General features: G+C 55.6%; 2 protein-coding genes across 7 annotated transcripts in view; one reads left to right on the top strand and one right to left on the bottom strand.

Moving 5' to 3' along the window:
* The first annotated feature begins 221 nt into the window (after positions 1 to 221).
* On the top strand, positions 222 to 14,234 carry CLK3 (CDC like kinase 3). Of its 3 annotated transcripts, none has more exons than XM_040493264.1 (13): positions 222 to 432; positions 3,871 to 4,022; positions 4,640 to 4,856; positions 6,707 to 6,803; positions 7,081 to 7,147; positions 9,476 to 9,592; positions 10,279 to 10,445; positions 11,643 to 11,737; positions 11,828 to 11,957; positions 12,208 to 12,290; positions 12,705 to 12,784; positions 13,082 to 13,172; positions 13,812 to 13,988. In XM_040493264.1, exons 2-13 carry the CDS (start codon positions 3,871 to 3,873, stop codon positions 13,986 to 13,988), a joined length of 1,473 nt encoding a protein of 490 aa, XP_040349198.1. In that variant the 5' UTR covers positions 222 to 432. The 3 variants fall into 3 exon arrangements, with proteins under 3 accessions (XP_040349198.1, XP_040349196.1, XP_040349195.1); XM_040493262.1 differs by having other exon boundaries at positions 223 to 384; XM_040493261.1 differs by lacking the exon at positions 222 to 432 and having other exon boundaries at positions 13,812 to 14,234.
* A 379-nt stretch (positions 14,235 to 14,613) lies between these two features.
* Positions 14,614 to 27,900, bottom strand: part of EDC3 (enhancer of mRNA decapping 3) — a 65,967-nt gene continuing 52,680 nt past the window's right edge. For 3 of the 4 annotated variants that reach the window (XM_040493267.1, XM_040493266.1, XM_040493265.1), the window contains exons 5-7: positions 22,406 to 22,559; positions 19,741 to 19,958; positions 14,614 to 17,114 (exon numbers count right to left, since the gene is read on the bottom strand). In XM_040493267.1, coding sequence (XP_040349201.1) covers positions 16,780 to 17,114; positions 19,741 to 19,958; positions 22,406 to 22,559 — 707 coding nt within the window. In that variant the 3' untranslated portion in view covers positions 14,614 to 16,779. The remainder of the gene's footprint in view (positions 17,115 to 19,740; positions 19,959 to 22,405; positions 22,560 to 27,900) is intronic. The other variant, XR_005795939.1, reaches the window with a different exon arrangement.

Here is a 27,900-nt window from a genome sequence, read left to right on the forward strand (position 1 = left end):
GGGTCGGGTCCGAGAAGCAGGCACGATCCCCGGCCGGGTCGGGGCTCCCAAAGCCCGCAGCGCGGGACGGCACCCTTGCGGAGTCCTGGGGCCTACGTGCGTCGCGACACGGCGGGGGGCGGGCCGCAGTCGGGGACGTCCCCTCTGCCCTCCCGGAACCAGTCTCCACTGCTGTCGCCTGGACCGGGGCGGCGAAGACGGGTCCTCCAGAGCCTTCGAGTCGGGGGCTAGAGCGACCAGACCACCGAGCGAGGTCGAGCGAGGACTGGGGACGGCTGCGTCACGCGAGGGGCGGGGCCGCCGCGGGCGGAGGCCGGAGCCGGAAGCGGAAGAGGCGCTCGGAGCGGGGAGTGGGGCCTAGCCGCAGCCGGATCCTGGGAGACGGTGAGTGTGGGCCCGGGCCCGCGACGGCGGCGGCGGCAGCGGCGGGGGGTGAGTTGGTGAAGAGGACGTGCTGGTACGGGTCCCCGAGCTGCCGGTTCGGTCTCGGCCTACTCTCTTTCTTTCTCCTCCTCGGCCCGCCTCTGGCCGCGGCCCCGACCTCTCACCCCTGACCCGCCGCTTCTCCCCCGGAGGGGCGGTCACCACAGACCCCAACCTCTGGATCCCGCGGTGTCGGAATCTGAGCTGCCTCTGAGGCCCCTGCAGGGATTCAGTTTCGGCCCTGCACCTCCCGTGGAATGGGGTCGGGGTCCTACCTGGGAGAGCCTGGAGGGGCCTTCACACCCCTCCCATACCCTTGGCTCGAGGCTGGGTCTGTAGACTCCTCCTCCCCGCACGGCCTGGAGTTTGATTCTGGCTCAGGCTGGCCATCCGCCTGCCCCCGGAGTCTCCCCTGGCCACCACTGGCGGCGGTTATGGGGGAAGGGGCTCAGGTCTCTAAGACCCAGGGCACGTCTGGAAGGGACGCGAGCGAGAGCCGCGGGCCTCCAACGCGTTTTGTTGTGATGATGGAGCCGCTCCAGCCCGGGGGAGGGGCCAGCCCAAGTTGACAGTACAAATGCCCGGGCTGCTCCCTGGTCCGGGAGTCCCTGTGTGCTTTAGTTCCGGGTGCGGGTGCCCTGGTGTGGACCTGGGGTGGGAGTTGCCTGAGCCAGGCCCCCGTCGAGGCGGAGTTGGCGATCTTCCAGCTTCCCTCCTCCATGCCCTTGAAAAGGAGGAGCGTTTCACCCGGTGGTGGCGACTTGTAAGGTGGCAGGTTTGAGGTTGCAGTGGTGGGGCAGCGTCAGCCAAAAATAACCATGGGGCGCTGGAGTGGCTGGGAACCGGGAGGGCAGACGCTGACCTGGCTGGCTGCTCTTCTCGTCAACCCAGTTCTCTGGCCAGGAACAGCAAATGAGAAGCCGACTAGGCCTATGCTTAGAGAAAAGCTGGCATCCTTGGCCTGGTTTCCTTTACGTTATCTCTTTCTTCTTTGTGTAAGAGTAGAGCCTTCCTGAACATAATTGTGACCCTTAACCTCTTTAAATAATCCATAGGCTGGCGTTTCAGAGAATCAGAGGTAATTGATGAGAAATGGGACCTAGAGCCCTGACTAGGAAGATAATGAAGGATATCTGGTATTTCCAAAATTTCAGCTGCTCAGAATGTGTTAAGGGAGAAGTTATCTCTGCTGTGATTACTTTATGTGGTACTTAATAGCTCTCATACCTGTCATCTCCTTTGCCAAGTTGGCTGGGAGGTGTTATCTCCAATTTTCAGGTATGGTAACCAAGGCCTAGAGTGACTTATGTAAGGTCACAAGGCCAGTAAGTGGCAGCACTGGGATCTAGTTCAGGGTTTTCTACCCAGAGCTCGCTCTCTCCTTGAGGAAGGGTCTTGGGGAGGAAAAAAAAATCCTTTATGCCCTAAGGCATTTAACATAGACCCAGAGGTGTTGCCTTGAACTTTTTTTTTTTTTTTTTTTTTTTTACGAAAAAGTTGACTTCAGTAAAGCATTTGACCTGAAGGCATGTGCTAGGCATGTTAAAGAAGTGGCATGATTTAATCCTTGCAGAGCCCTGTAAGAAATTACTATCCCCTTGTTGCAAGAGGACGTTGAAGGTCAGAGTAGTTTGTTAACTTGCCTGAAGGCACACAGCTAGAAGTGGCACAGTGTCAGGATTCAGCCTGACACCTGTCTGACTCTGAACCTGTGCTCGGTCTACTAACATGAACACGCACAGACCTAAGAATCCTCTAGGTCTCAGGAGGGAGTCTTTGGCCTGGTGCAGACCAAACCACGTCCCTCCTCCAGCTCTGGCGCCTTGTCCACCCAGCGAGGATGGGCAGACCTCTGCCTGGCCACTGGAGCATCTTCCGTGTCACTCAGTGAGGTGTGAGATGCTGCCTTCATTCCATAATTTGGGCACCTGACCCAGGGTGATTGCAGGAAAGCAGTGAAACATTAGTCACCTGATCAAAACAGAACAGCAGTTTAAGCTTAGGGGAGCTGCTGGTAATTTTACATAGTATTTACCTCTAAGAGTTGCTGCGCCCTGGGCTTCCAGGTGGATAGGAGAAGAAACCTGCTGGGGGGGAGATCGAGGGCAGTGACTTTCTCAGGATCATGGAGAAGCTTCTGGGGCTTTAGTCAGATATGCCTTGCTGCCCTGCTCATCCAAGGGGAGCGGTTGCATTCTGCTCTCCTGATAGACCCTTCTCAGGAGATCGGGCAGCTGCAGTGGGTTTGTCCAAATGTGCTTAGTCAGGCAAGCCCAGGACTGACCACCATTGGAGGTTGGCTAAGGCCAAATAAAGGGTTGGGAGGAAGGCTGGCCACGGTCTCTGGCCCAGCCTTCCAATGGAGCCAATGTCAGAGTTTTGGGTGTGGGTGGAACAGGGAGCTGCTCTCACACATCCATCTTTCCCAGCTGGTGTCTGATCTAGCCTGGCAATTTCCTGTGGTGGATTTAAGTCCCTGCGGAACAGGGATAGTGAGGTGGGGCCCTTTTGGCCTGCCACTCCAAGCTCACAAGCTTGCCAGGCACTCAGCCCTCCGGCTACTCCTGAGATGAGCACAGGAGAAGGTACTGGAACAGGGAATCTGGAAGGGGGCAGTAGTGGTACAGTTAGAGGGGAGGCGCTGCTTAGCATGGCACCACAGGTGGCCTGAGGGGCCTTGGGCAAGAAACTTGGATGCCCTGAGGATGCTGGCATCATTTACTGGTGCTGAGACAGAGCGTAGAGCAGCAGCAGGGGCTGGCCAGACCCCCACGTCTGTTTGGCCAGACCCTCAGATGGCCTAGGGAATGGTGGAGAGACCCTGTGCACCTCCTTCTCCAAGGGCTGGTCTTCTTGTCTCTGCCTATGGCTCCTCCCACTGGTGTGTGGTCTTTGCTCCCTTGAGTGGGGTCCAGTTCAGGGTTTCAGCCAGGCAACTTGGCTTTAAACTTGAGGGCTTTCACCCTTTGCTCCTGTGTGTTGGCTTCCTGCCAACAGCCCTTTGACTCTGGCCTCTGGCTTGCAGACCAGTCGCTTCATACAACCCCACAGACAGGAGGGAATTGAACTCAGGAGGCTCTCCTTTCTCCCTGGCCTTGATCTCCTGTGATGGTGCTCACCATCACCCCCTACCCACCCCCCCCAATCCACATTCTATCTCCGCACCTGTGCTGGCTCCCCTGGTGCCCCGAGTGTTCAGGACGACGGTGCTGTGCTGGGGAGGCAGCTGTTTGTTTGTTCACTGGTGGAGAAGGGTGTTGCCCATTGTCTGCTGTTTGACCAGTGTGACCTCAGAGTTCTTCTTCACTTCATAAACCCCTGGGAGGGGCTGCCCCCAAACAGAACAATGGGCCTCTTCTTCAGGAGCTCCTAGGCTTCCCGAGCAGCCCTGTGGCTAGAGGTGGCTGGCTGCGTGTTTAGCAGGGCTCTCTGTTCCTTGTGGCCTAGATGCATCACTGTAAGCGATACCGCTCCCCTGAGCCAGACCCGTACCTGAGCTACCGATGGAAGAGGAGGAGGTCTTACAGTCGGGAGCACGAAGGGAGGCTGCGGTATCCGTCTCGAAGGGAGCCTCCGCCCCGGAGATCTCGGTCCAGAAGGTGACAGGGGATTAGGTGGGAGGAAAGGGCTCCTTCCCTCACTGGGACCAGCGAGACGGCCTGGAGGCGTGTGGCAGCCCCGGGTCCCATCAGCTGCCTGCCGCCTCTGCCCTGCGGCACCTTGCTTACTGCCCCTGACCTCATGCGTTTCTGGGCCTCCGTATTCGCTGCCGCCCTTGCTGCCCCTTTCTCTATCCTTGAGCCTTTTTTTCTCTAGCCACGTCCCCCCATTTTCAAAGCCAGCATCTTCCCTGCTGACCCCTGAGCCTTCCTCGATGGGGTTAGGAACACAGTTTTTGTCCTTTCCAGAGGTTGGTCCCTTTGCCCTGTCTTAGCAGCCACAGGGAGTTCTGGGGCGCTCGGACGCTCCGAAGCCCTCTCGCTGCTCACCTGCCCTGGTGCCCTGCCGCCTGCACTGGAGAGTTGCCACTAGTGGCCAAGGTTCTGGAGGCTGGACTTCACACATACACCCTCTCTCCCCTCCCCTCAGCTCCAACAGGCTGCCCCTGTGAGCTCTGTGTAGGGGTCTCCCCACATGCCTTTGGCCCAGAAGCAGAAACCTGGCCGGTGGGAGGAAGGTCCCCATCTCACCAGTGTCTTCGTCCCCCTCCTGGCAGCCACGACCGCCTGCCCTACCAGAGGAGATACCGGGAGCGCCGCGACAGTGACACATACCGGTGTGAAGAGCGGAGCCCATCCTTTGGAGAGGACTGCTATGGATCTTCCCGTTCCCATCATCGTCGGCGGTCGCGGGAGAGGGAGCCGTACCGGACCCGCAAGCACGCCCACCACTGCCACAAACGCCGCACCAGGTCTTGTAGCAGCGCCTCCTCGGTGAGTGGTGGCCAGAGTGTACCGGCTGGGGCTTAAAGGCCTCACCTCTTTCTAGCCTTCTCTCAGGCTGGCTGGTGTGGGTGAGTACTGCCAGCCCCGTGCACGCGCATTTGGTGTGTGTGCGCGTGTGCGTGTGTGTGTGTGTGTGTGTGTGTGTGTTGTCTGGTCCAGGTGCAGGGCTGAGCAGCAGGCCCGGCTCCTCTGTCTTCTGGCCCGCTGGCAGTGGCAGTGATAGGGGCTCTGGTTCCGGCGCTGGCTGGCCCCCGGCCTGTCTATGTCTCCACACGGCTCCAGGCACAGGCCACATGGTGCGAGTGGCTAGGGACACGTAGAGAACCTGATAGGGTTGCCGGTCTGGAGCTGCGTGGCCTGGTCCTTCCCACCCAGAGATTGCCCGCACGTGCAGCCGCGTGTTCTGACTGGTGTGGACGGCACCCACCTCCTCGGTCTCGTCTCAACACCCCTCCTGAAAGGCCTGGAGGCTGGAGTGCCCGCGGGTAGGGGACGTCTGCCTGTCAGTCAGCTCAGACCAGGAGCTTCCCCTCCGACCTCCAGCCAGGCCCTCTTCAGACCAGCCTCTTCCTGTGAGAGGCGGTCAGGATGAGGGGGACGGGCTGCCTGTGTGATCGCGCACCGGAAGAAATGGCAGAAAGGCCCGCAGCCCCAGGCCTTGTCTGCTCGCGGGCCGCATGCCAAGAGCGGGGCCTGGCGGTGTTCTTAGCATGGAGGTTGTATAGCTCTCTGCCGAGACTGGGAGCCCCTGCGGCACTCGGGCCCCTGCAAGGAAGGCCACTCGTGTGTCTCTCAGGTTACGTGCTGTCTTCTCTTCTCCTCCCCACCCCTCTTCCCTCCCGCCGGCCTGAGGAGTAGTGGCAGAGGACAGGCAGCCAGGCATCTTCTCTGCAACAGCTTTCCTGGACTTCCTTGAGTGGCCACGGGTTGAGGGTTGACTGCAGGTGCCTTGCGTGGCCTGGTGGCCTCCCGCACACTGCCACACGCTGCTGCAGATGGCGGTGCGGGTCTGTGGCTCTGCTGCTTCTCTTTTTGGTGCCTTCTGTCATCACGAGGCTCAGGATGGCCTGGCCTGTGAGTATCACGGGTGTCAGGGCAGGAGCTGGCTTGGGGCCTGTGTGGGCCATCGTGGTAGGAGGCCGGCTGGCCCAGAGGATCCCGGGCTCCTTCCCCGCTCGAGGCCGGTGGCACAAGGGCTGCTGACAGAAGGCCATTTCTGGTGGCGATGTGAAGTCTGGCCTCGGATGCTGTCTGGGGGCAGGTAGCAGCTTGGCTCTGAGTGGCAGCTGTCGGGCACGTGCAGGGCTGCGTGTGCAAACAGAGGCAGGCAAGGACGGGCTGGGCGTTCTGCAGCTGCCACCCACGCTGGATGATCGGACCCGGGCTGAGCCAGCCACCTTCTTGCGCCGTTCTCGCTGCGTCTTCGTCCCGGCCGGAGCCATCACGGGAGGGCCCGGGAGGGGGACACTCAGTGGAGAAGGGAGTCGGGCTGTGGCTCTCTGCGTGGCCCAGCCCCCCGGCAGCAGAGGCTGGTCGTCTTTCTGAGCGTTTGCGGCGCCCTTCTCTTAGATAATGTCCGAGTTTTCTTTACATACCTGTAGCTGTTTTTACTTTTCTGTTTTTGAAGTCAGTTTGTGTCTTGACGTGTCCCTTGCAATATCCCTATCGTTATATATGCTGTGTGCCTTATGAAATGCTGGGATCTGGAAAATCCAACCAACCAACCCACCGGCTCCTCACCGTCTCCACCTCTGCCTTTGACTGACACCTCAATCTGTCAATCGGAACCGCCTACCATGCGATTGGTCGGATGGCGTTTCGGGGGGCGGTGCATGCAGAGAAGCCAACAGAGCAGTAAGCGCAGCAGCCGGAGTGTGGAAGATGACAAGGAGGGCCACCTGGTGTGCCGGATCGGCGATTGGCTCCAAGAGCGATGTACAGCCACCTTTCGTAAAACTTTACCTCTCTACTTTCTACCCCCCTTGTTAGACGAGACCTCTCCTGCCCGGAGGGGCCTCTATTGCGCGTGGCGCCTTAGCGGGGCCACCAGTAATTGCCTGAATGACACAGACGCTAGCAACTTCTGTTTTTAAGAGTGTAGCAGTGAGAGAGAAACCTTTTTTGTTTTTGAGAATTTGAATGCTGTGAACTTGCAGGAGCTGCCGACCCTCTGCCCTCCAGACCCTCACGCCCTGCTTCTTTTCTCTCCTAGATGAGATCGTGGGGAACCTGGGTGAAGGCACCTTTGGCAAGGTGGTGGAGTGCTTGGACCACGCCAGGTGAGCCTTCCTCCTGGGAAGAGCTAGCCTGGGGCTCCTGAGGGTGGTGGCGATCGGTTTATCCTTTTGCTTTTTGAAGGGTAGCACCATAGCAGGGTGCCGACCTGCACGTGTTGGGGTTCTTCTGATCCCTGAAGGTCGGGAGACATTCCTGGGGTTCCGCAGGCACGTGCATCCCTGCCCAGGTAGTGCCGGCCAGTGAGCGGGGCTGCCCGCGTTGCCCCACGTCCCCAGGGCCGTGGTGGTGGGTGTTGGAGCAGGGCCAAGGCCCTGGCCCTTACGTGGTCTGGGGCCGCGTCTTGCGATCTCTTTTAGGGTTTGGGCCTAGCGGGGGGGTTGACATACTGCTGCGCCCCTACCCTCGGAGGCCCCCACCCTCGGAGGCCTGCCTGAGAGGCCACGCACGTCCCAGTCGAGAGAGACTGGGCTCTCTTACGTCACAGGCCGTTGCCTCCCCGGAGGTGGCCAGGGTTGATTGCGGGTCCCTCTGAGTGTGCTCAGGTAGAGTTGGGGGTATACCTGTGTGTGTTCGGGTGCTTCGGGGGAACCTTGCCGCCTTCTAGGCTGAACAGGGAAACGCTCTCGTCCCTTTGCCGTTCCTCAAGGCCAGAACTCTTACCTTAGGCTGGGAGGCCACCTCCCTGGAGCCCGTGACCTCCCTTAATGGCACTCTCTTTGGTTTGGTGCGCTGGCTACAGAGTGCCCGTGTCCATGCTGTCTCACTTGAGCCACGTGCCACCTGTCCCGACCCTTCCACGGTGTTAGAGGTGAAGAGACGCACTCGGGGTTTACCTGTACCCCCAGTTGTTGAGGGCTGGCACCAAGAACCACCACACGGGGAGCTCGGAAAGGACAGTTAGAGCCAGCAGTCCAGTTAGCCCTGTCGTCCCCAATAAGGTGGTGACGGTGACTGCGAGGAAACCTCCCTGGGCTCCCAGTTCCTGTTTAAACACCCCTTGGACCCAGCAGGGCCCAAAAGGTCAGGGCTGGAACCAGTGGGCCTAGGGATGGGTAGACCACACTGGCCAGAGAGACATGTGGCAGATCTGAGAGCTGTGGCACATGGGCGCAGCTGAGCTCTCTGGGCTGTGGCATTCTGAGCAGCCAGAGGGAAACTGAGCCAAGTCCCTAACGGGCAGGCACAAGGCTCAGGGAACTTTTAGGGGCTCCAAAGGGAGTTGGCCAGTGGGGGTGTTATGAGGAGGTGACCTCCAGCTCAGCAAAGGGAAGGGCCTTATCCCCAGAGCCCTCCAGCCCTAATGCTGGCTGCCTGTGGAAATGATGAGCTCCCTGTGTTCAAGAGGAGAATGCCATTGAGGGGTCCTGTTCTAGGAGCCTGGAGCAGGGTAGCCTTTCCTCTGAGGTCCTTCTCTGCCCTGGAAATCCAGGAAAACGGGATAGGGAGAGAAAAACCGGGTGTTCTCCAGAACATGCCTCTGCCCTGGGGCCAGGGAGACTTTCCTTAGGCACCATGGCCAGCCTCCCAGACACCTCACGGGGTCACGTCCTTGTGGACCAGGGCTGTGTCACTCCCGTCCCCCACCAGGCCTCTGAAGTCTGGCTGTCCCTCCCTGATAGCCATTGGACCCGGCCGCCAAATCTCAGCAGGTCTCCTGCTCTGCTGGCATCCTGCAGGCGGCCTGCGGGGCAGGGCTGGGGGCTGGGAAATGCAGGGCAGGAATTGTTAAAATCCTCACTGGACACCAAAGAGGACTCCTGGCGCTCGGTGGTCTCTGAGAAATGTTGTGGCTGGTTGGTAGGCAGGCTGGTGGGGCTGCAGGGAGTGTGGTAAAGGGAGTGATCCTGGGGCTCCCAATGAGGTGCTCCCCGGGGCGCCCTTCTACTGGCACCCTTAACCTTCTTGCCAAGGCTTCGTCCCCCCCTAGAACCCCCATCCCAGGGGGAGCTGTTTGGAGATGTGCTTATTAGGAAGGTCAGGAGGTGCTGCAAGAAAGTTCTGGGTGGGATGGCCTGGCCAGGGTCAGGGTTGACGGGCCTACAGGTTGGGTTACTGAGTGAGCTGGTGCTGGTCCGTGGGCTAGGCCTCTGCTCCTCTGCCCACTGCCCTCTGGTTGCTGGCAGCTGGCTGACATCAGATAAGCCTAGGCTGGCACGGATGCCAAGAGTGCTAACTCACAGATGCCAGGGGAGAGTAGAGGTCTGGTGTCACCTGGGTGGCAGGGGTGTCCGGTGTCTGCTGTCTTCAGAGCAGGCCCTGTACCTGGAGTCCTGGATGGTATTTGCCAGGAGGTGCCAGGTGGGGGTGGGGGTGGGGGGACGGGCCGGGGCGCTTCTCACAAGAACTTGCACTTCCTTCCCTGGTCCCAGAGGGAAGTCTCAGGTTGCCCTGAAGATCATCCGCAACGTGGGCAAGTACCGGGAGGCCGCCCGACTAGAAATCAATGTTCTCAAAAAAATCAAGGAGAAGGACAAAGAGAACAAATTGTGAGTGTTGGCCGGGAGCAGGAGGGAAGCCTTCAGTGGGGATGGCGTCCCCTCCAGCCCCGGCTGCCTAGACCCGGGGGCAGAGCCATATCCTCTCACTGGCCCCGGGCCTGCTCCCAGCTCCCAGTTCCCAGAGCCAGGGGAGCTGGGCCAGTGAGTCTCGCGAAAGGAGCCTTTGGATTTCAGTCCAGCCTCCACCCCAAACATTTCTGTGTTCCCAGGCAGTCCCCCAAGCCCACTTCTGTGAATAGGGGCCTTGGGGGTCACGGCAGGTGTAGACAAGACACACGCCTGAAGCCGTTGGGGCTCTGGCATGGTCAGAGAGCTCCGAAGGAGAGCCACCTCCGCACACACAGGCTAAGCAGCTCCTCTCCCACGAGCACTGCGCTGAGCCCTGCAGACTCGAGAAGCTCGGTTAAGGGAGCTGGAAAAAGTGTGTGATGCCATCACTCTCTGAGGTGTAGGGATTATGCCCAGGTCATAATAGATGGGGCAGAACACCTAGGACCGGAATTCCCCCTACAGCAACAGAACTTTAGTCCTTGCCCTGGGCTGGTCCGGGGACTTCTGTTGGGGAGACGTGCCCCAGTGGCCCGGAGTGGGGACTGGCTTCACCTGAGGGAGGGGCGGGGAGCCAGCCCCCGCCCTCCAGCAGAGCCTGAGCCCCACCCATCGTCCTTCTCTAGCCTGTGTGTCTTGATGTCTGACTGGTTCAACTTCCACGGTCACATGTGCATCGCCTTTGAGCTCCTGGGCAAGAACACCTTTGAGTTCCTGAAGGAGAATAACTTCCAGCCTTACCCCCTACCACACGTCCGGCACATGGCCTACCAGCTCTGCCACGCCCTTAGATGTAAGTGACCACACTTCACGGGGCATGTGGGGTGGCAGACTCGCCCGGCGGTCTTACGCTCCCCCGTTCACACCAGCACGCCATTCTACGGGGCCTGAGAGACACCAGGGCCCCTTTAGTTGAAAAGCCTTCAGGTGGGAATCTCTGGGAGGATGGGGGAGCTTCAGTCCCCTCCAGGGGCCTCCTGAGCCCACCTGTGCCACAGGCACTCGGGAAGGAAGGAGAGCGGCTGTAATCAGTTCGGCTACTAGTACCTTCTCACCTTCCTGCAGAGGATGAAAGGTCAAAGCCTGCCCTGGCAGATCCCACCCCCAGGCGCTGCCCACACGGACACCCTCTGTCTGGCCATCACATCCCATCTGCCCGCCAGCCTTTAAGAGCCTCTTTGGTGGCACACGTGCTCAGCACTGCAGGATTTGTGGGCAGCGCAGGACAGAGGCTCCTCAGAGAGGAGGTAGACAGGCCTAGGGCTAGGCTGTATGCGGTCCGCACAGATGGTGGGGACGGGGACGGAGACTCCAAGCAAGGTGAGTGGCGCAGTGAGGACCCAGAGCCCGGCACATGCTGAAACTCACTCTGAAGAAGAGAGGGGCCCGTGCTGGGGAGAAGTAGGTCACAGCGTGCTGAAGGGGGTCTGGAGCCAGAAAGTGAGAGGTGGCGGGTGCCACCGTTGGTGGGGCAGGGGCCGGAGGAAATGGTAGGCATGTCCGCTCAGGCCTGGGTTGTGCTTCACGGGTGGCCCCGTGGTTAGTTGAACGTTGTTCCCGCCATCTTGACATTCTTCATGACTTTTGAATCAAGGGACCTGCGTTTTCATTTTGCCCCGGGCCCTGCAGATCGCGTAGCTGCGCTGGGGAGAGGGACCCATGCCAGGGCTGGTGCTGCAGCTTTGGTGAGAGAGGCTCAGGAGGCCAGGCCCCCACAGAGGAGGTGAAGGGAGGTTTTCTAAGTGGGAAGAGTCTCCCCTGCCCCTCTCATAGAGTGTCAGGACCTTCCAAGGCCCCAAGCACAGAGGACTGTGGAGAGGGAAGCCGGTGTGGACACAGTCTGGTATCCCTTGGCCCGCTGCTGAGGTTAGGGGTGGGCAAGGCTCTGGCGGGCCGGTTGTGGAGGAGGGAGCCGGCCCGGAGCTGGCAGGAGGACCAGAGAGGCGGCCAGGGTTCTCAAGTTTCTGCTTTTTTCCTCCCGCTCTCTCAGTTCTACATGAAAACCAACTGACCCACACAGACTTGAAGCCAGAGAACATCTTGTTTGTGAATTCTGAGTTTGAAACCCTCTACAATGAGCACAAGGTATCGGTCAGGGCGAGGCCGAGGCTGTGCTCTGGGGTGGGTCGCCCATGGCACGGACTCCTGACCTGGCTCGCCCCCCTTGCCTGTCAGAGCTGTGAGGAGAAGTCAGTGAAGAACACCAGCATCCGAGTAGCTGACTTCGGCAGTGCCACCTTTGACCATGAGCATCACACGACCATCGTGGCCACCCGTCACTATCGCCCACCTGAGGTGATCCTTGGTGAGTGACCGTACAGCCCCCGGCCCTGATCCAGTGGACAGCCGTTGGGGGAGGGTACGGATAGAGACAGTGCCCGCCACCAGGGACCGATGCTAGAGTCACTGCGGTTACCGACTTGGCCTTCCCGAGAAAGGGTTTCCTGTTGAGGTTTGGGCAAGAGTCCTGCCAGCCGGAGTGGCCGCTGCCCTTTGACCTCTCGGCTGGGAGCACAGGGCTGAGTCTCATGGTTTCTCCCCATCTTGGCTTTCAGAGCTGGGCTGGGCCCAGCCCTGTGACGTCTGGAGCATTGGCTGCATCCTCTTTGAGTACTACCGGGGCTTCACCCTCTTCCAGGTGAGGCCCATCCCGCGTCACTGCACTGCCCCGCGCGCTGCTCCCCTGGCAAGTGGCGGGGCCGGTGCGGGGAGCCCTTCAATTCAACCACCCACCAGTCGGGGAGTCTGGTGCTCAGCCTCGGGATGGAGGGCCAGGGCAGGAGGAGCGAAGGGCAGAGATGGGCCCAGGCGGGGCACGTTTTGGGAAGAGGTGTGTGGTGATGGATGAGTCCACCGAAAGGCTGAGGGGTGTGAGCCTGACCCTGAGGGAACAGGCTGGCAGGCTGCCGCCGGGTCACAGACCGGGGCTGCTGTTCCACTGGTGGATTTGCCTCTCCTGGGGCAGGGAGGGCACCTGCCCATCTTTTCTGTCCCTTATTTTCTCTGAGGCTGGTACTGACCCCTGCTTGCTCTATCCACGACCTTCCAATAGACCCACGAGAACCGAGAACATTTAGTGATGATGGAGAAGATCCTGGGGCCCATCCCATCGCACATGATCCACCGTACCAGGTAAGGAGCCGGGTAGCGCCCTTGGGGCTGGCCTCTGGGGCCTTTCGGTCTTGGCAGTGGGTCACGAGCCTGTCTTTCCGGGACAGCCTGGCTCCTCCGGGCTCACAGCGGCCTTCCCTGCCGTACACACCGAGAGACTCGGCGGACCGCTTGCCCTGCTGGGTCAGGCCGGCTAGGAACCCCGACCCCCACCTGGCTTTGCTGCCGTTCCCAGGGTGCCGCGGTCTACCCCAACCCCCACCCGAGACTTGTGGCCCCTTCCCCACCCCTACCGCTTGACCTTTCCCTCACTTTCAGGAAGCAGAAATATTTCTACAAGGGGGGCCTGGTTTGGGATGAGAACAGCTCTGATGGCCGGTATGTGAAGGAGAACTGCAAACCTCTGAAGGTCAGTTTCTGGCTTCCCCCAGCTCCCCTCAGGCCAGGGAGACCCCAGGCACCAGGCAGACACACAGCAGAGACAGGCCAGGCTGCTAAAGGCGGCCTCCTCGCCCGGGCTCTGCCTGGGGCCGCACCCGAGGCTGCTGGGCGCCAGCACGGGGCTTCATGCAAACTGCCCCAGAGGGGCCCTGAGCCCTACCCCTTCCCCGGAGGGTGGCTATGGACGTAACTGGGGAACAGCAGAAGAGCCAGATGTCAGAAACCTTGTTGCCTCCTGTCCCTCTCTCCTCTCAGTTTTGGGAAGAACTAGGCAGGACAGAGGGGAGGGGGAGGGGACATGTAGACACGGCCCGGAAGCCTCTGGCAACTGCATTTGGTGCTCGGACAAGCGAATTCTGCAGAGGTGATCTCTACCCACCTGTCAGGACTTTGCATGTGGGGGCAGAGGCACCAAGCCAGCAAGAAGCCCAGTAGCCTGACAAGTTCAGAGCAAAACGCTCTACACGGGCATGAGAGGAAAGGAGCTGCTCACTGTCCAGGAGGGGAGACGTAGTCCTCCGGGGAGGCGTCACTGCCTCCTTGACCCCCGCAGCGAGGCTTCCCACAACCCTGCCGTCACACTGAGGCACCTTGTGTCCCTGAGCAGAGTTACATGCTCCAGGACTCCTTGGAGCACGTGCAGCTGTTTGACCTGATGAGGAGGATGTTAGAATTCGACCCTGCCCAGCGCATCACACTGGCGGAGGCCCTGCTGCACCCCTTCTTTGCCGGCCTGACCCCCGAGGAGCGGTCCTTCCACACCAGCCGCAACCCAAGCAGATGACAGACGCAGGCCACCACGTGCGATGGAGAGCGGGACTGGGCTGCCCAGCCCCTCTTCTCCAACCTCCACCACCACCGGGCCCCAGGGCCAGAGCCACAAAACGAACAGTGCAATGTGAAGGAAGGCAGGAGCCCGCAGGGGAGGGGACTTGATAACCCGGCTGCCAGAAAGCACAGATTTGACCCAAGCTATTTATATGTTGTAAAGTTATAATAAAGTGTTTCTTACTGTTTGTAACCCCTGGTACCGGTGTGTCCGTCTCCAGGCTCCTTGCCTTCTCCTCCCCCTACCTGATTAATAAAGTCTTTCTTAGCAGTTCAGCTTGTGGAGAGCTAAGTGTGAACTGGGCATGGAAGGGCTAGCCAGTGGAAAGACAGAAGCCAGGGGTCCCTCTGGGCCCAGAAGAAGAGCCTCAGAAGTGGGGGGAACCTGCTGGAGGGCACCTGCTCCCCTCAGCCCGTGCAACCTAGGGGGAGTGGCCTACTGCACCTGGGCAGGGGCGCCTAGTGTTAGTATTCTTCCAGCCCTGTCACCGGCTGGCACTTGAGGCCCCATGTGCCATGAAATGATCAAGCTGGGCTCCTACGGCCCGAGTGGCGGTACCTCACTGCAGCCTACACGGCAATTTACCACAGAGCGCAGGACTCCGTCATTCAGCTTTATTTTAAGTGCTGGTTTTTAGTTCCCCAAGAACTGCAGGAGTGATAGTCGACCACCTGACTGGGGCCCCTTGGGGACTGGGCACTGGGGGGGCAGGAGGCCTCCGAAAAGAGCCGAAGGTAGAGGAATCATGCTTATCTTTAATACCACTGGAGAAGGCCCGGGCTGAAGGCAGGAAGAGGCTCCAGAGCCACCTGCAGGGAGAAGACGGAGAGGCTTGGGCATAAGCTCCCAGTGGTCCCTTAACACGGTCCTCACCCCAGGGCCACTGCAACTTACCGGAGCAAGCAGGGTCCGTTGGGCTGGGGTTCCTCGAGCTCTTCCTTCCACTGTACCCAAGGGGGGGCCTAACTGCATTAACAGGCAGGCACCCAAAATCTGCTTAATGGTTGCTTACAACATACAATGCCTGTAATCCAGCACTGCTCCTCAGATTATGGCCCTGCCTCTAAAGAGAGGGCCCCATCTTGGGAGCTTCTTGGCCCTGAGAGTGAGCAGAAGCTCAGGGAGGATACACACGACAAGGCTCATAGTCTGGCTTCCTCCCACTACTGGAGACAATTTGTTTGAGGGAGGATGGGAGGAAAGGAGGGACCAGCCCTCTGCCCTGCCTCATCTGCTCCTGGCTATGCTCCTATAAGAAAAGTGATAAGTAGCCTGAAACCCAAGGTACCAGGGCCTACCCTGTGTCCACGATCCTTGGCGAGCCCTCCCACTCGCCGCCTTAACCAGAGTGGGTGGGCAGAGAACAGAAGGAAGCCTGAATTCCTGAAAGAGGCTTTTAAAAGCATGAGCTTTTTGCAAGGGCCCTTGCCAGGGACTCCAGGGCACAGCTCCTGTTCTGAAACCAGCCTCCAAGGCCTAAGCCTGTGAAGGTCCAAGGGCTTTACTGCCTTAGGACCTGAGCAGCAGTATGTTCCTATGGCTGAGCCCCACCAGCTAGCTTATCTAGAACTAGACTCATTTTGGCATCTTTGAGATAGGGGGCTGGCCCCAAGCCTACTCATCTAGAGTGGACAACTATAAAGGGTTCAAAGCCCAGACACTGTAAGAACTGGGGTGGAGCCCAGACAGGGGAGGGGCATGCGCCCTGCTCTGGGATGACAGCTGCAGAGGACCCTTTCCGGGGAAAGATTGGGGGGGGGGGGGCCCAGAAGGAAGTGGGGGTACGTATGCAGGCAAGGAAGTTGGGGTGGGATAGTGGTAGCCGAATACAGAAGCACCAGGGAGCCTCTTCTGGCTCAGCACCAGGCTCCCCCAGGGACCTCCCCAATACTGAACATTAAAGCTGCACCCTGAGGGCTCTGGCCCCAGACTAGGCAAAGGCTCTGCCCCCAGCTAAAGAGAGTATGGGGCTGGGGGGCACGGCTGGCAAGATGGGCACTGTGGTTCTACAGTAACATAACCTTATACTACCTATGCTGAAAACAGAAAAACAGTATAAAATCCCAATACAGTAAAACCATCCTGATGTCACCCCCTTCCCTGCCTCTCGGTGCGATGGGAGTGGAAAGGAAGGACCCCTGAAAGAAATCCCAGCATAAAACTTGCATCAGCTCAGGAGAAAGGGTCAAAAGCCCCCAAATCAACTTGTGGTGGGGCTCTGGGAAGGAAGCCTCCTCAAAGCCCTCAAAATGAATGCAGAGTGCAAGTCTGCCCTCTAGCGGGCAACTGCAGCACAGCCAGTTCGACATGATCAGAAGGTGGGGCTGCCCGGTTAGGGAAGCAGGGGAGATGAAGCCGCAAGCTCCGGCAAGGATGGGCCCCCAAACAGGACCCACCCCATCCCACAAGGTGCTTGCCCAGGCCCCAGTGACTGTAAACCTGAAACACGGGTCTGTGAGCTGCCTAAGTCTGTAAACAAAGCCCCACCCAGCCACGAAGGGGGCCAAGTGTAGAGATGCCTAGAGCCACTCAGCCTGCCACCCACCCCGCACACCCAGTGGGAAAGCCTTCCCCGGCTAAGGGCAGGTGACAGGTCATTTTTAAATATGATCTGTTCTCTCACAGAAGTAACAAATCCAAAAGCGAAAAAATTTAACAAGGTCCATGAAGCTTCACATCCTTAAGGCGTTCGTTGTCAAGTTCAGTGTGTCCGGAGCAGCAGGGGACTGCAGCGCCCAGAGCTCCTCTAGGCAGAGTGCAGTGGAATGACAAACTTGCAGCCAAAGGGTGAGTGGTAGCTGATGCCCACCTCCTGGAACACCTGCTGGGGGAGGCCGATGTCGCACAAGTAGACGCGGCCCGCACGCTCCCCCAGTGGTAGAGGCAGGCCCAGAGCCAGTGACCACTTGGCATCGATGCCCTGTTCACCTTCATGCACAGGAGGGTCTATGCTGAGCACCGGTGCCCGGTTCCGATTGGCCCAGGCGACAGCTGCCTTGTACCAGGGCTGGTCCCGCAGGAAGGCATTCTCGGGGCAGTCCAGGCAGTTGATCACTAGGTCCACGGGGCTAGTGGGCAGATCTGCAGGTGGAAAGAGCACCATCTGGGAATCGCTTTAAGTAGAGAGCAGCCCAGGTAGGGACTAGAGCCCACGTGGCCCCAAGGGTACCTTGTTCTGACACCACTCCGAGCCTCGCCACAGGCTGGCTTTCTCAAGACTGGGTCAGGCTCCGGAAATTCCAAGGCCTAGTTGGGCTGGGCACCAGAGACCAAGGGCATGTCAGCCCGATGGACCACTGACCTCTCACAGACCCCCAGGCCGAAGCACTGTCCTGATGGCTGTGCAGGCCACCTCTGGGCACAGGAATGCACATCCGACTAAGCTCTGAGAAGGGGGAGCCCTGCCCAGAGCCCAGCAGAAATGGGCTAACTGGCCCCAGAACTGCAAGCAGGCCAGAAGAGAACACACGCTTACTTATTCTGCCTTGGGCTAGCCTACTCACACCTCAGGAACCAGCTGGGCCTTGCTCATCCCACCCTCCCATCTCATGGAAATGGGCCGTCCTTCCAGCCCAATCTTAAGAATGGAGAGGGAAACCTATCACTTCTCCAGGCATTTAAAAAAGCTTCCCTGCTCAAACCAAGCCTCTGGGACAGCATAAAAACAGAGGTCTCAACAAGTATGTTAAGTCTTGACCAACCTAAGAGGATAAACTGAGAATAGAAGAAATCAGACCAAACTCAGACCATCCTCAGACTTAGCTTCTAGAGTTGAAAAAGGAAGGTTTTTTGGGTAGCCAGAGGAAGAACTACCTGGAAAAGATCTCAAGAGGGGGAACCCACAGCAGGCCCCCTTCCTGGCCCTTGGCCTAAAGAAATGATATTTCTCAATTATGGACTCATGGCTTCCTTACTTAGAATAAGCCACCATGATGAAGGGTCAGGGGATGTCCCTGTGGGCCATTAGGCTCTCAACAGTAAGAGTGCTGTCTTACGTTCTATGTGCACACAGGAGCCTGGCCTGATAGGAGACTGAGGTTCTGGCCCAGGGTCTGGCCCCAACTTGCCATCTGACCCCTGGCAAAGCCCTTTCTCCCTATTTCTTCTCTCCACTCCTCCCCAGCTCACACTGAAACCCTCTCCAATCACTTTGCCCCCCTCCCCCCCACTTGAAACTGCTCTGGTCAAGATCATCAGGAGCTTCCGCACTGCTAGATCCAGTGGTCGATTCCCAGTCTTCGTTTGAGCCTAACCTAGAGCTGCTTGGTGGCAGAGCTGACGGCACCACACCCCTGCTTTTCACTTGCCTTCTAAGTGCCTAGCTCTCCTGGTTTCCCTTCTCCTTCACTGACCACTCTCCTAAGCTGGTCTCTCAACTCCCTGATTTTTTTTTTTTTTTTTGAATATTTATTTTTGAGAGAGAGAGAAAGAGAGAAAGAGAGAGAGAGAGAGAGGGAAAGCAGGGGGAGGGACACAGACAGGGGAACAGATGATCTGAAGCAGGTTCCGTGCTGACAGCAGTGAGCCTGACGCAGGGCTTGAATTTGCAAACGATGAGATCACGACTTGAGCCAAAGTCAGGACGCTTAACCTGATTGAGCCACCCAGGCGCCCCCTCCCTGACTTCTAAACAAAAAACTCCCTACCTGTTCTCTCTTTCTAGGAGATAGCTTATCCAAGCTCATCAGGGCTCATTCCCACCTATACACTTGGCCCTCCAGGCCGGACCCCTTCACCCACCTGCGGACCCATCTGTATCAGTCAACATTTCCACCTGCATATCCACTGAGCACCTCTACCTGAGCTTCTGCTCTTCCTGCCCAAACCTCTTCCCACAAATCTTCCCATCTCAGGATGGCACCTCCATCCTTCAGGTGACTGAGGCCAAACACCTTGGAGTCGTTCTTAACCCTTCCCTGTCACATCGCATATATCCAATCTGCAGCCTCTAGCTTAAAAACTGATTTAGAAACCGACCACCCTTCACCTCCTCTACCAGAATCACCAGTCTGTGTTCCAGTGTATCATAGGAGCCTCTTAACACCTCTCTTTGTAAACCTCTAGTCTACTTCCAAACAGCAGCCAGAATGATCATTTGGGACCTGAGATGGATTCTATCTTCCTTCTACTTATTCCTCCAGTGATTCTCCATCTCACCCAGGGTTAACATTCAAACCCTTATAGTGATCCACAGGTCCTTTCTTTACAACCAGACCCTAAAAGGTCTCTGCTACTCTCTACCCAGCTCTCGAACACTCCAACACTCTCTAGCTCCCTTCCCTGTTTTGTCTCCGTAACACTGACCATCATCTGACCTAATGGAAACGTTACTTATTTGTCTCTTTGTCCTAACCAGAACCTAAGTCCATGAAGCATGGATTAAAAAAAAAAAAAAAAAAATCCACCACATCCTCAGTGTCAGGAGTAGTGCCTGTTCTGTAAAATGAACAAATGGGTCCCCAGCTCTCCATATGAGAAGTGGGAGAGGGAGGACAGTGAAGGGATGGGAAGTAGGCAGGTCAATACCCTAACTACTTCCTTTATGCACGAAAACTTACAGACAGAACAGACTTTACACCTGTGGTGCTTTTCCACATGCCACCACTGGGCGGCAGCACCAGACCACCAAGCTCCAAGAGGGGGCGGGGCGGGGGTGGGTGGGTGCGCGGGGGCTTGCCATATTAGCCCAGCCCTAGCAAATGCTCACCTTTGAGGTTAGATACTTGTTGGCCTTGGGTCTTGCTGAAGAGAGACAGCTCGTTGGTGATGGACTCCAGCATCTTCACAAAGTTGGGCAGGAAGAGGATGACCTGGACATCGTGGTTGGCTAGATGCCTTCCACAACTGATCCCTTGAGCCCCTTTCACATGGGGGCCACACAGCAGGGCCACTGTAGGCCTCTGGTGAACATTTTTGGGATTCAACCTGGAACAGAAGGTAAATAAGCGGTATCAGCTGCAGACCTGCCAATCCCTTGCACCCTAAACCAGACGAGTGCACCCGTTGCTCTCAGAGTTTTTGACAGTCCCAGGCCCCGAGGGGGCCAAAATCCACAGCATCCCAGGTCTACAGGGTGGCACTGGCCCTGTCCCACACATCAGTGTCATTTCATCTGCTGGGTCCTCTCACTAGGCAGTTCACCCAGATCTTGTTCCATATAACACGGTTGCCAGAACACTGCTTTCGGATCAAACCACTGAACTGTTCTATGTGCCCCGTGAGGTCCAAATCCTGCTTAGCAAAGACGCTTCTCTACCTCTACAGCTTTCACTCTTCTTCCCCAACATGCTGCTCCACTGAAGCAAGGCTGGCCCCGCTCTGTCCTGTACCTGTAAGGCTCCTTCCTGCTTCTCCTTGTCAAATTCTGACCCACGTTTTCTTTGAGATCCAGCTCAAGGCTCACGTCTTCCAGGATTACTCTGGCTCAACTCCTAAGAAGCTCAGAGCAAGTACTGAAAATGGCAGTTCTAAATCGTCCTCAATCAGTTGCCAAACCAAGTTCTCTTTACCAAGCTGCCAGTAAGCTAATAAGGGCAACACTGTAGGTACGGATGGTACCTCTTCCCTAGAATGCTGTGTGGATCAATGGAGGTATAGACAGCATTTAAACAGGGCCTGACACATTATAGCACTGGTCACAGAGGAGGCAGCAGGCTCGGGGCTTCCTGGTCTCCTAGGCTGGCAGCTCCCTTGGATACCCACTTCCTGACGAAGTCATTTCCAGCTCCTGCCATTCAAAGCTGAGCCACAAGTAAGGAGGTTTGGAGGATTAACTCTGGAGCTGTTCCCAACCCACAGACAGTACGCTCTGCCTCCAGGGCAGAAGGCAACTAGAGACGGACAGCAAAAAACAGGCTCAGGTCCCTGCTTAGCAGTGACCGTCACCTACTCTCCCAAAGGGAGGAAGATGACAGATGCTGTTCAAGTCAAAAAGGAAACCTCTGTCCTCCAAATAAATTCTAGGGAATTTAGCAATGCACTCTACCTATATACCAAACCATTTCATTTCCCCCACTACGTTTGCATCTTAAGGAAATACGACAAGTACTTCTCCCTTCGGACAGATACTGCTGCGCTGTGGTGCCTGACTCACCCGTGTCTGTTCCTGAAACGGACTCTTCCTCTCACAGAGGCACCCTGTCAGGACTCAAAGCAGACCATGGCACCGCCTACCCCATGGCAGGGGGCAGAGTCCAGGCCTATCTGGGCGGGAGACCGGCTCCACCAAGTACCAGCAGTGTCAACGTGGCAAGTCTTACAGCTCTGTGAGCCTCAGCCTGCTCAGCCTCAAACACCAGGCTAGATTTACCTTCGAAGTGAAGTTATGAAGATCAAATTCAACACTGTTGTGCAAGCACAGTGATAAACCATATGGGACCCCACACACATGACAAAGATTACTGGCTGTGGTGATCTTTCTCAAAGGAAAACCAGCAACTGCTGCAAAGGAGCTGGAGGTGGCCTCCTGAGAGTTCCAACGCAGGGAGAAGACAGGCACAAGGACAACCGGCCCCAAGAAGCCAGCTGGAGAGGAATGTGACCTGGTGAGGACATTCGCACCCTGCCCCCACACTGCTGTTTCTTCGGCAGCTCCCGACTGCTCAGCTGGTCCAAAGCCCTACTTTCCAGCCACACAAGAGTGACTTTCCAGATCCCGGCCACTCCCATGCCCTCAATTCCCTCTGCCCTCGGCGCCTTCCCTCCCGACACCTGCTCCTGCCCTCCCTTCCTGCTTGCCCCGGTGAATTCCCCCTTCTCCGCAGGACGCAGCTTAGATGCTGCTGCTCCAGGTAGGACAACTGACTTGCCCAGCCTGGAGTAAGACTGTGGCTTCCTGTACGTTCTTGTTTCCTCTACCACAGCATCGTACTTTCTGGAGACCTCACCAGCCTTCCGGAGGGCAGGAGCAGTATTTCATTCTTCTTTGTGTCCCTAGTCCTAGCACAAGGATTGACGCATGATCTCAGTAAATGACCACAAATAAAATTAAGCACTGCTCTTGATATCTGGGCCCAAGGGCAGGTAGGAAGGCACCGAACTCCAGCTCTCACACCCAGTTGTCAGGGTGGCTCCAGAAGTTCTCAGATATGGAACTTGGGGTTGATTTGTATCCCAGCCTGTCTGAAGTGAATGACAAGTGCCAAAGGCTGCGTCTCTGAAGGCTCACAGAAGGCAGGCCTCTGGTGGCCAGCAGGAGTGTCATGAACCAGCTATTATCAGGGAGAGAAAGGGTCAAAGGGTTAAGAGGGGCAAAAAAACCCTCGCAGCACCCAGGAAAGTGACTTCACAGAGGGACTCACACTGACAAACTCCTCGGCGAGCAGCACCTGCCCACCATTCTGTCTCCTGCCAGTCTGGAGGCATTTATTTACCTGTTGGGTCCTCCGAGTAGGGTCAATGCCATCTGACTGGCACACACCCCTGTCATCTCCAGTCTCCGCTCCAGAGTCAGCCCGTGCTTCTCGGCCACAGACAACAGCTTTTTATGCAGCTCATAGGAAACACTTGGGACAACCAGGCCCGAGTCTGCGGTTCAAAAGGAGGTGAGGAGAGAAAGGGTAAGTGATAACAGGAAACCAGATCCACAAGTGGGTGTACTCAATCCAGGATTCTGTGAAAGCCAAGACTCTAAGACCAACCGTCCCCTGGCCCATCTGCCTGATCGGGACCGGGGTGTGCTATGCAGCCCTCCAGGGCTCAAGTAGTGGACAGGAAGGGAGTAACAACTTGTTCATGTTACCAAAGAGCAGAGGCGAGCTTCAGCGCTCTTAGCAATTTAGCTTTAGCCATAAAAGCCAAGTCTACCAAGATCAATTTTGTTACTACCCAGAAAAGGTGGCACAGCATGTAACAGCAACCTATCGGCCACGTCAGAAGGGAACACGCTTTTCCCAAAGTGAGGGGAACGCCATCCCTGGCAGTGGGGCTAGTCCTCACAAGCAGGACTTCTTCCCCAGAAGTGGAACAGACGCTAAGCCTCCTGACACTCTGCTCCCTGCTGCTCACTGTCTAGGCCAGATGACTTGCTCCCATCTGCTCCCTCCTCCTCCTCCTCCTCCTCCTCTCTTCTACTCTGTCCTTCCTCTTTGCTTAAGAAATTCAACGAGGGCGCCTGGGTGGCGCAGTCGGTTAAGCGTCCGACTTCAACCAGGTCACGATCTCGCGGTCCGTGAGTTCGAGCCCCGCGTCAGGCTCTGGGCTGATGGCTCAGAGCCTGGAGCCTGTTTCTGATTCTGTGTCTCCCTCTCTCTCTGCCCCTCCCCCGTTCATGCTCTGTCTCTCTCTGTCCCAAAAATAAATAAACGTTGAAAAAAAAAAATTAAAAAAAAAAAAAAAAAAAAAGAAATTCAACGAGCAACTTGTTTCCTCAAATAATTTGTCGTTTTCTCCCCATCTGGGGTTGAGTGTAACCTAACACTTCTACCTCAGGGAAAGAGTACATAGAAAAAAACCAAGCTACTGAGAAGAATCTTCAACATTTTATTTGCCATAAAGAAAGAAACTCAATAAATGTTAGGGAGAATCACAGTCACTGAAAGCACACCATGGAAAGTATTTGGTTTCGTGAGGCCGAGGTCTGCAGTAGCTGGTACACTTGAAAGAGTCTTACCTGCATCAGTTCCAACACACCAGGAGCTGTTTCAGGGCCCAGGAAAACCAGGACAGGAAAGAAATGCCGAAGTAAAAAACTGTGATCTGTAATGGGCAGCTCATCTTGACAACCGATGCCACCTTACAAATACTAGAAGCCACTGGACTGGCCCCAAGGGAGCAGTCTTTTGACTTTTGCCAAAGAGTCCCATTTTGGCCTTACGGACCAACAGACTGATACACACAGACTCCAACTGGCAAGGCATCATGGGATTGCAGGTAACTAATTTTGTCTGGCTGGATCAGGTGCCTTTTTAGATCCTGTGTCTTCATCTATACTGGACTGTAAACTCCTCAAAGCAGGGAAATAAAACCTTTTACTTCTTTGGCCCCCCACCTCTTCAACTTGTCTCAGCAACATTCATCAACAGAGGTGGGTTCTCATCAAGTACTCAAACATACACATGATGCAATCCTGGTGCTATTTCTGGTCTGGCCTAACTCTATGGTAGGAGTTGTCAAGAAGTTCATCATTATCCTACTGGTTCCAGAACCCTCTATAGAAAAACTTGTCTTCCTCACTGATCATTTCAGGAATAATTTCTTGAAGTTCTACCAGAGATCCAGTCCTCCCTATACAGATTCTTAAAACCACACAGAACGAGACTGGTACATTTGAACAACAGGAACCCAAGCACAAAGACTGAACCCAAAGCACCAAGGTCTACATCCTCTCAAGGGAAGGTGAAATAATAATAATTTATGTAATGATGATAATACAAGAAGTCTACACATCCACACTGACACTATCCTGCGGGTTAACCGAACCCCTCCACCTGCTTGAGTCCTACTCCCGCCTTGGCACAAACAGCGCCAAGGAACACAGGCTGTCTCCTCTCCCACTCTCTGAAATGTCAGTTCTAGGGAGGCTGCAGCCTGACCTTGCATGTCAACAGCTGATTAAAACAGTCGTTTTTACGGCCTGCTCCAGACACGCACATATTATCAGAACTAATTAGGAACCATTGATAGTGGTGTGAAAAGGTCCAGTGAACTCTCAGGAGTCATAAGTCACTAACAACCCTAACCTGTCAGACAAGCCATGCACCCGCCTACTACAAACCCCTCTTTACCTGCAAAGTCACGCAAGAGAGAGCTTTCCCTCGAGCCTGTGCACTTCTTCACCCAGTTATGTGCTTTCTGTTGGATCTGAAAAGGATCAAGGCAGTGAGTCTGAGCCTGCCACCCTACAAATCAAGCTTTCTCTCTGGGTCTACGTCGTGTGCTGCGTGCATGTGCACCCCCCTCTCCCATTCTGAGGGCTCTCTGGAGGCAGACTGAGCATTTTCTGCTACCTGTCTCCTCGGCACTTAAGGGTACAGAACTCACAGTACAGGGAGAGGAGAGCTTACCCCAAACCCTGGCTGGTTAAATGCTACAGCAGAGAGCTGCACATCAATGACCAGCCTCTCACTGATCTGGGCCGGGGAAGTGGGGTGAGGGGGTCACTGTTGACGAACCGGCACACTTTGTAGCCTAGGGAAAGACAAGGCCAGGATTCCTTCCTGCTCAGTCTGCCAGTTACAGGGTCTAGGATTCCACCATACCCTACTCAGTTTCTCTGAAAGGAATGTGCAAGCACCACAAAATGTTCCTTTTCCACATTCACACACAAAGTCCAACCAGTCAGACTGGCTTATCAGAAACAGGCAGCGGGAATAAAATAAACTCCAAAGGAAGGGAACCAAGAACATAGCGTGTAAATTGCAAACAATAACACTGCCAAACCTGAACACGAGCCAAGCCTAATTATGTTTGGGTTGGAAGGTGGATCCTTATTGTTCAGGAACCAAAGCAGTAAGATCAGTTGGTAGGGTTTCTCTTAGTATGTATTTTACAGCTGTCGGCGAAACCAGAAAGGGGGACAGGATTATAGCCAGTTCGTGACAAGACGAGCACATCTTAGGATCTAATTAACCTTAAGGTATCAAGGAAAACGACTCAGGCACACCCCATACAGGCTAGGAGCTCACTCTGCAGCACAAAGCTGCGAGAGCAATATAGCCTCGTTGGCCAGCAGCCCGGTGCCTGCTGTGGCCTCCCCTTCTTCAGGCCTCTGTCACTTCCACACGGCTCCTTCCACTACATACTATTTCAGGCCTCTGCCTCCCTTATGGACATATATACACACTCTCACACCCTCAAGCACCATGTCCAAACCTTCCCCAGCGGCCTCTGCATGTACATCCCTCCCTGTCCCTCAAACCTCCCAGCCTTTTGGTTATGTAACAAGGCTCCCACCACAAAGTGTCATCTCAGATCTAAACTCAATCCTCACACAGACATGGCCCTTTGGTTAGAAAGGCTGTGTGCATCCCAGGTCTTATCAATGAGGAGCACAGCTCATTAACGGGCATGGTGATTTCTCCGGGGCTATGAATGCTGATTCCATTTTGTGGTGGTCACTCAACTGTGGGGCAATATCACACTGGTTGGGTTTTGTTTTGAAGTTTTTATTTTATTTTTTTTAATTGTTTTAACGTTTATTTATTTTTGAGACAGAGAGAGACAGAGCATGAATGGGGGAGGGTCAGAGAGAGGGAGACACAGAATCCGAAACAGGCTCCAGGCTCTGAGCTGTCAGCACAGAGCCCGACGCGGGGCTCGAACTCACGGGCTGAGCCGAAGTCGGCCGCTCAACCAACTGAGCCATCCAGGCGCCCTTGAAGTTTTTATTTTAATCACCCAGTGCTCCTCACAACAAGTGCACTCCTTAATCCCCATCATTCTACTTGACCCATCCCCATACCACCTCCCCTCTAATAATCATCGGTTTGTTCTCTGTAGTTAAACACACTGGTTCTTCTTTGGAGTAAAAACCACCGGTAAGTTCATACCCTCAGACCCAGTGTACAAGAAAGCCCTTGTAGATTCACATTAAAGCTACCACAAAATGAAATTTGGTGTCCAGTGTATCCCTGAAAGAAGAATGTGTTACAGGAAGCCTAAATATTCTTAATACTCTTTATTAGGGCCCATGATCTGGGCCCTGTTCACTTTACCCCTTTCACCTTAAATCCCAATTCCCACCATGCTCCAAGGCACCTTGGCTGCCTTTTGGCTCCTAAACACCTCAACTCCCTTCTGGTCTTAGGAAGCCTGTCCCCTCTCTGGGGCCTCTCTTCTCTCTTCCAATGCTCTACCCACACTCAAGGCTGGTTCCTCATTCTTCAGGTCTCAGCTTAAAGAGCCCTCAGTCTCAGCATGCTGCTTATTTCCTTCACTGTGCTGAATACAACTTGTAAACAACTGGGGTTTTTTTTTTTTGTTTTTTGTTTTGTTTTTTGTTTTGGACTATCTACTTTGCCAGACTGTAAACTCCATGAAGGCAGGGACCATGTATGTCTCATTTGCTGCTGTAACCTGTTCTTCTTTGTACCTTCAGTGTTAGCACGGGGCCTGGTGGAGGGTCTACATCAATAGGTGTTGAATTAACAAATGAATGGGAAAGGACACCTATAAAAAACAGCCTCAGCGCCTTCCATTCTGCAGCTGGACAACAGCCCAGCTGTAACCAAAGGTTAAGTGTGGGTAAGAGGTTTTGGATTCTCTCCTCACATCTTCCTTCCTCCATTTACAACAACTAGACCAACGCCCTGTCCACAATGGACCTCATTCCTTCAGGTTAAAGCTCCACTGGAACAAGCCTTGGACTCAAGGGTGTAAAGGACTTCCTGACAAGATTACTTCTTAATTATGAAGGGGAGAAGGAGCTTTATGAAGAAGATATCCGGTGGACAATACCTTACTAAGTGATTAAGTCAGCCCCAGTGGTGAGACAAACTGACACTGTCTATTCTTATGATGTGATACACTGAATAGAACAGAGCTCCACCAAAATCCTGGGAAAAATGTGTTAACACGAATCACATCAAGAGGAAACAATCAATCAGTAAATAAAACTAAGGTGTATACTGCAAATCAACTGGCCTAGACTCTTCACAAATGTCCATATCACAACAGACAACAAAAGTTGTGGGAATCGTCCTGGTTAAAAGGAAACAAATGAGAGATGACAACTAACTGTAATGCACCACTGCTGACTATAAACACAGCTACGAAGAACACTACTGGGACAACTGGAAAGTTGTGGATATGGAGTGAACATGAGGACACATTTGGGTTAAAAGTTTCCAGGGGCGCCTGGGTGGCGCAGTCGGTTAAGCGTCCGACTTCAGCCAGGTCACAATCTCGCGGTCCGTGAGTTCGAGCCCCG

Source organism: Herpailurus yagouaroundi, unplaced genomic scaffold (assembly GCF_014898765.1).
Source record: "Herpailurus yagouaroundi ecotype Mexico unplaced genomic scaffold, PumYag 184, whole genome shotgun sequence".
Taxonomy (NCBI): Eukaryota; Metazoa; Chordata; class Mammalia; order Carnivora; family Felidae; genus Herpailurus; species Herpailurus yagouaroundi.

Coding starts and splice junctions, on each gene's coding strand:
- CLK3 (XM_040493264.1), top strand. CDS start 3,871: ATGCATCACTGTAAGCGATACCGCTCCCCTGAGCCAGACCCGTACCTG. Junction 9,593..10,278: donor AAGGACAAAGAGAACAAATT/GTGAGTGTTGGC, acceptor GTCCTTCTCTAG/CCTGTGTGTCTTGATGTCTG. Junction 11,958..12,207: donor CCCACCTGAGGTGATCCTTG/GTGAGTGACCGT, acceptor CTTGGCTTTCAG/AGCTGGGCTGGGCCCAGCCC.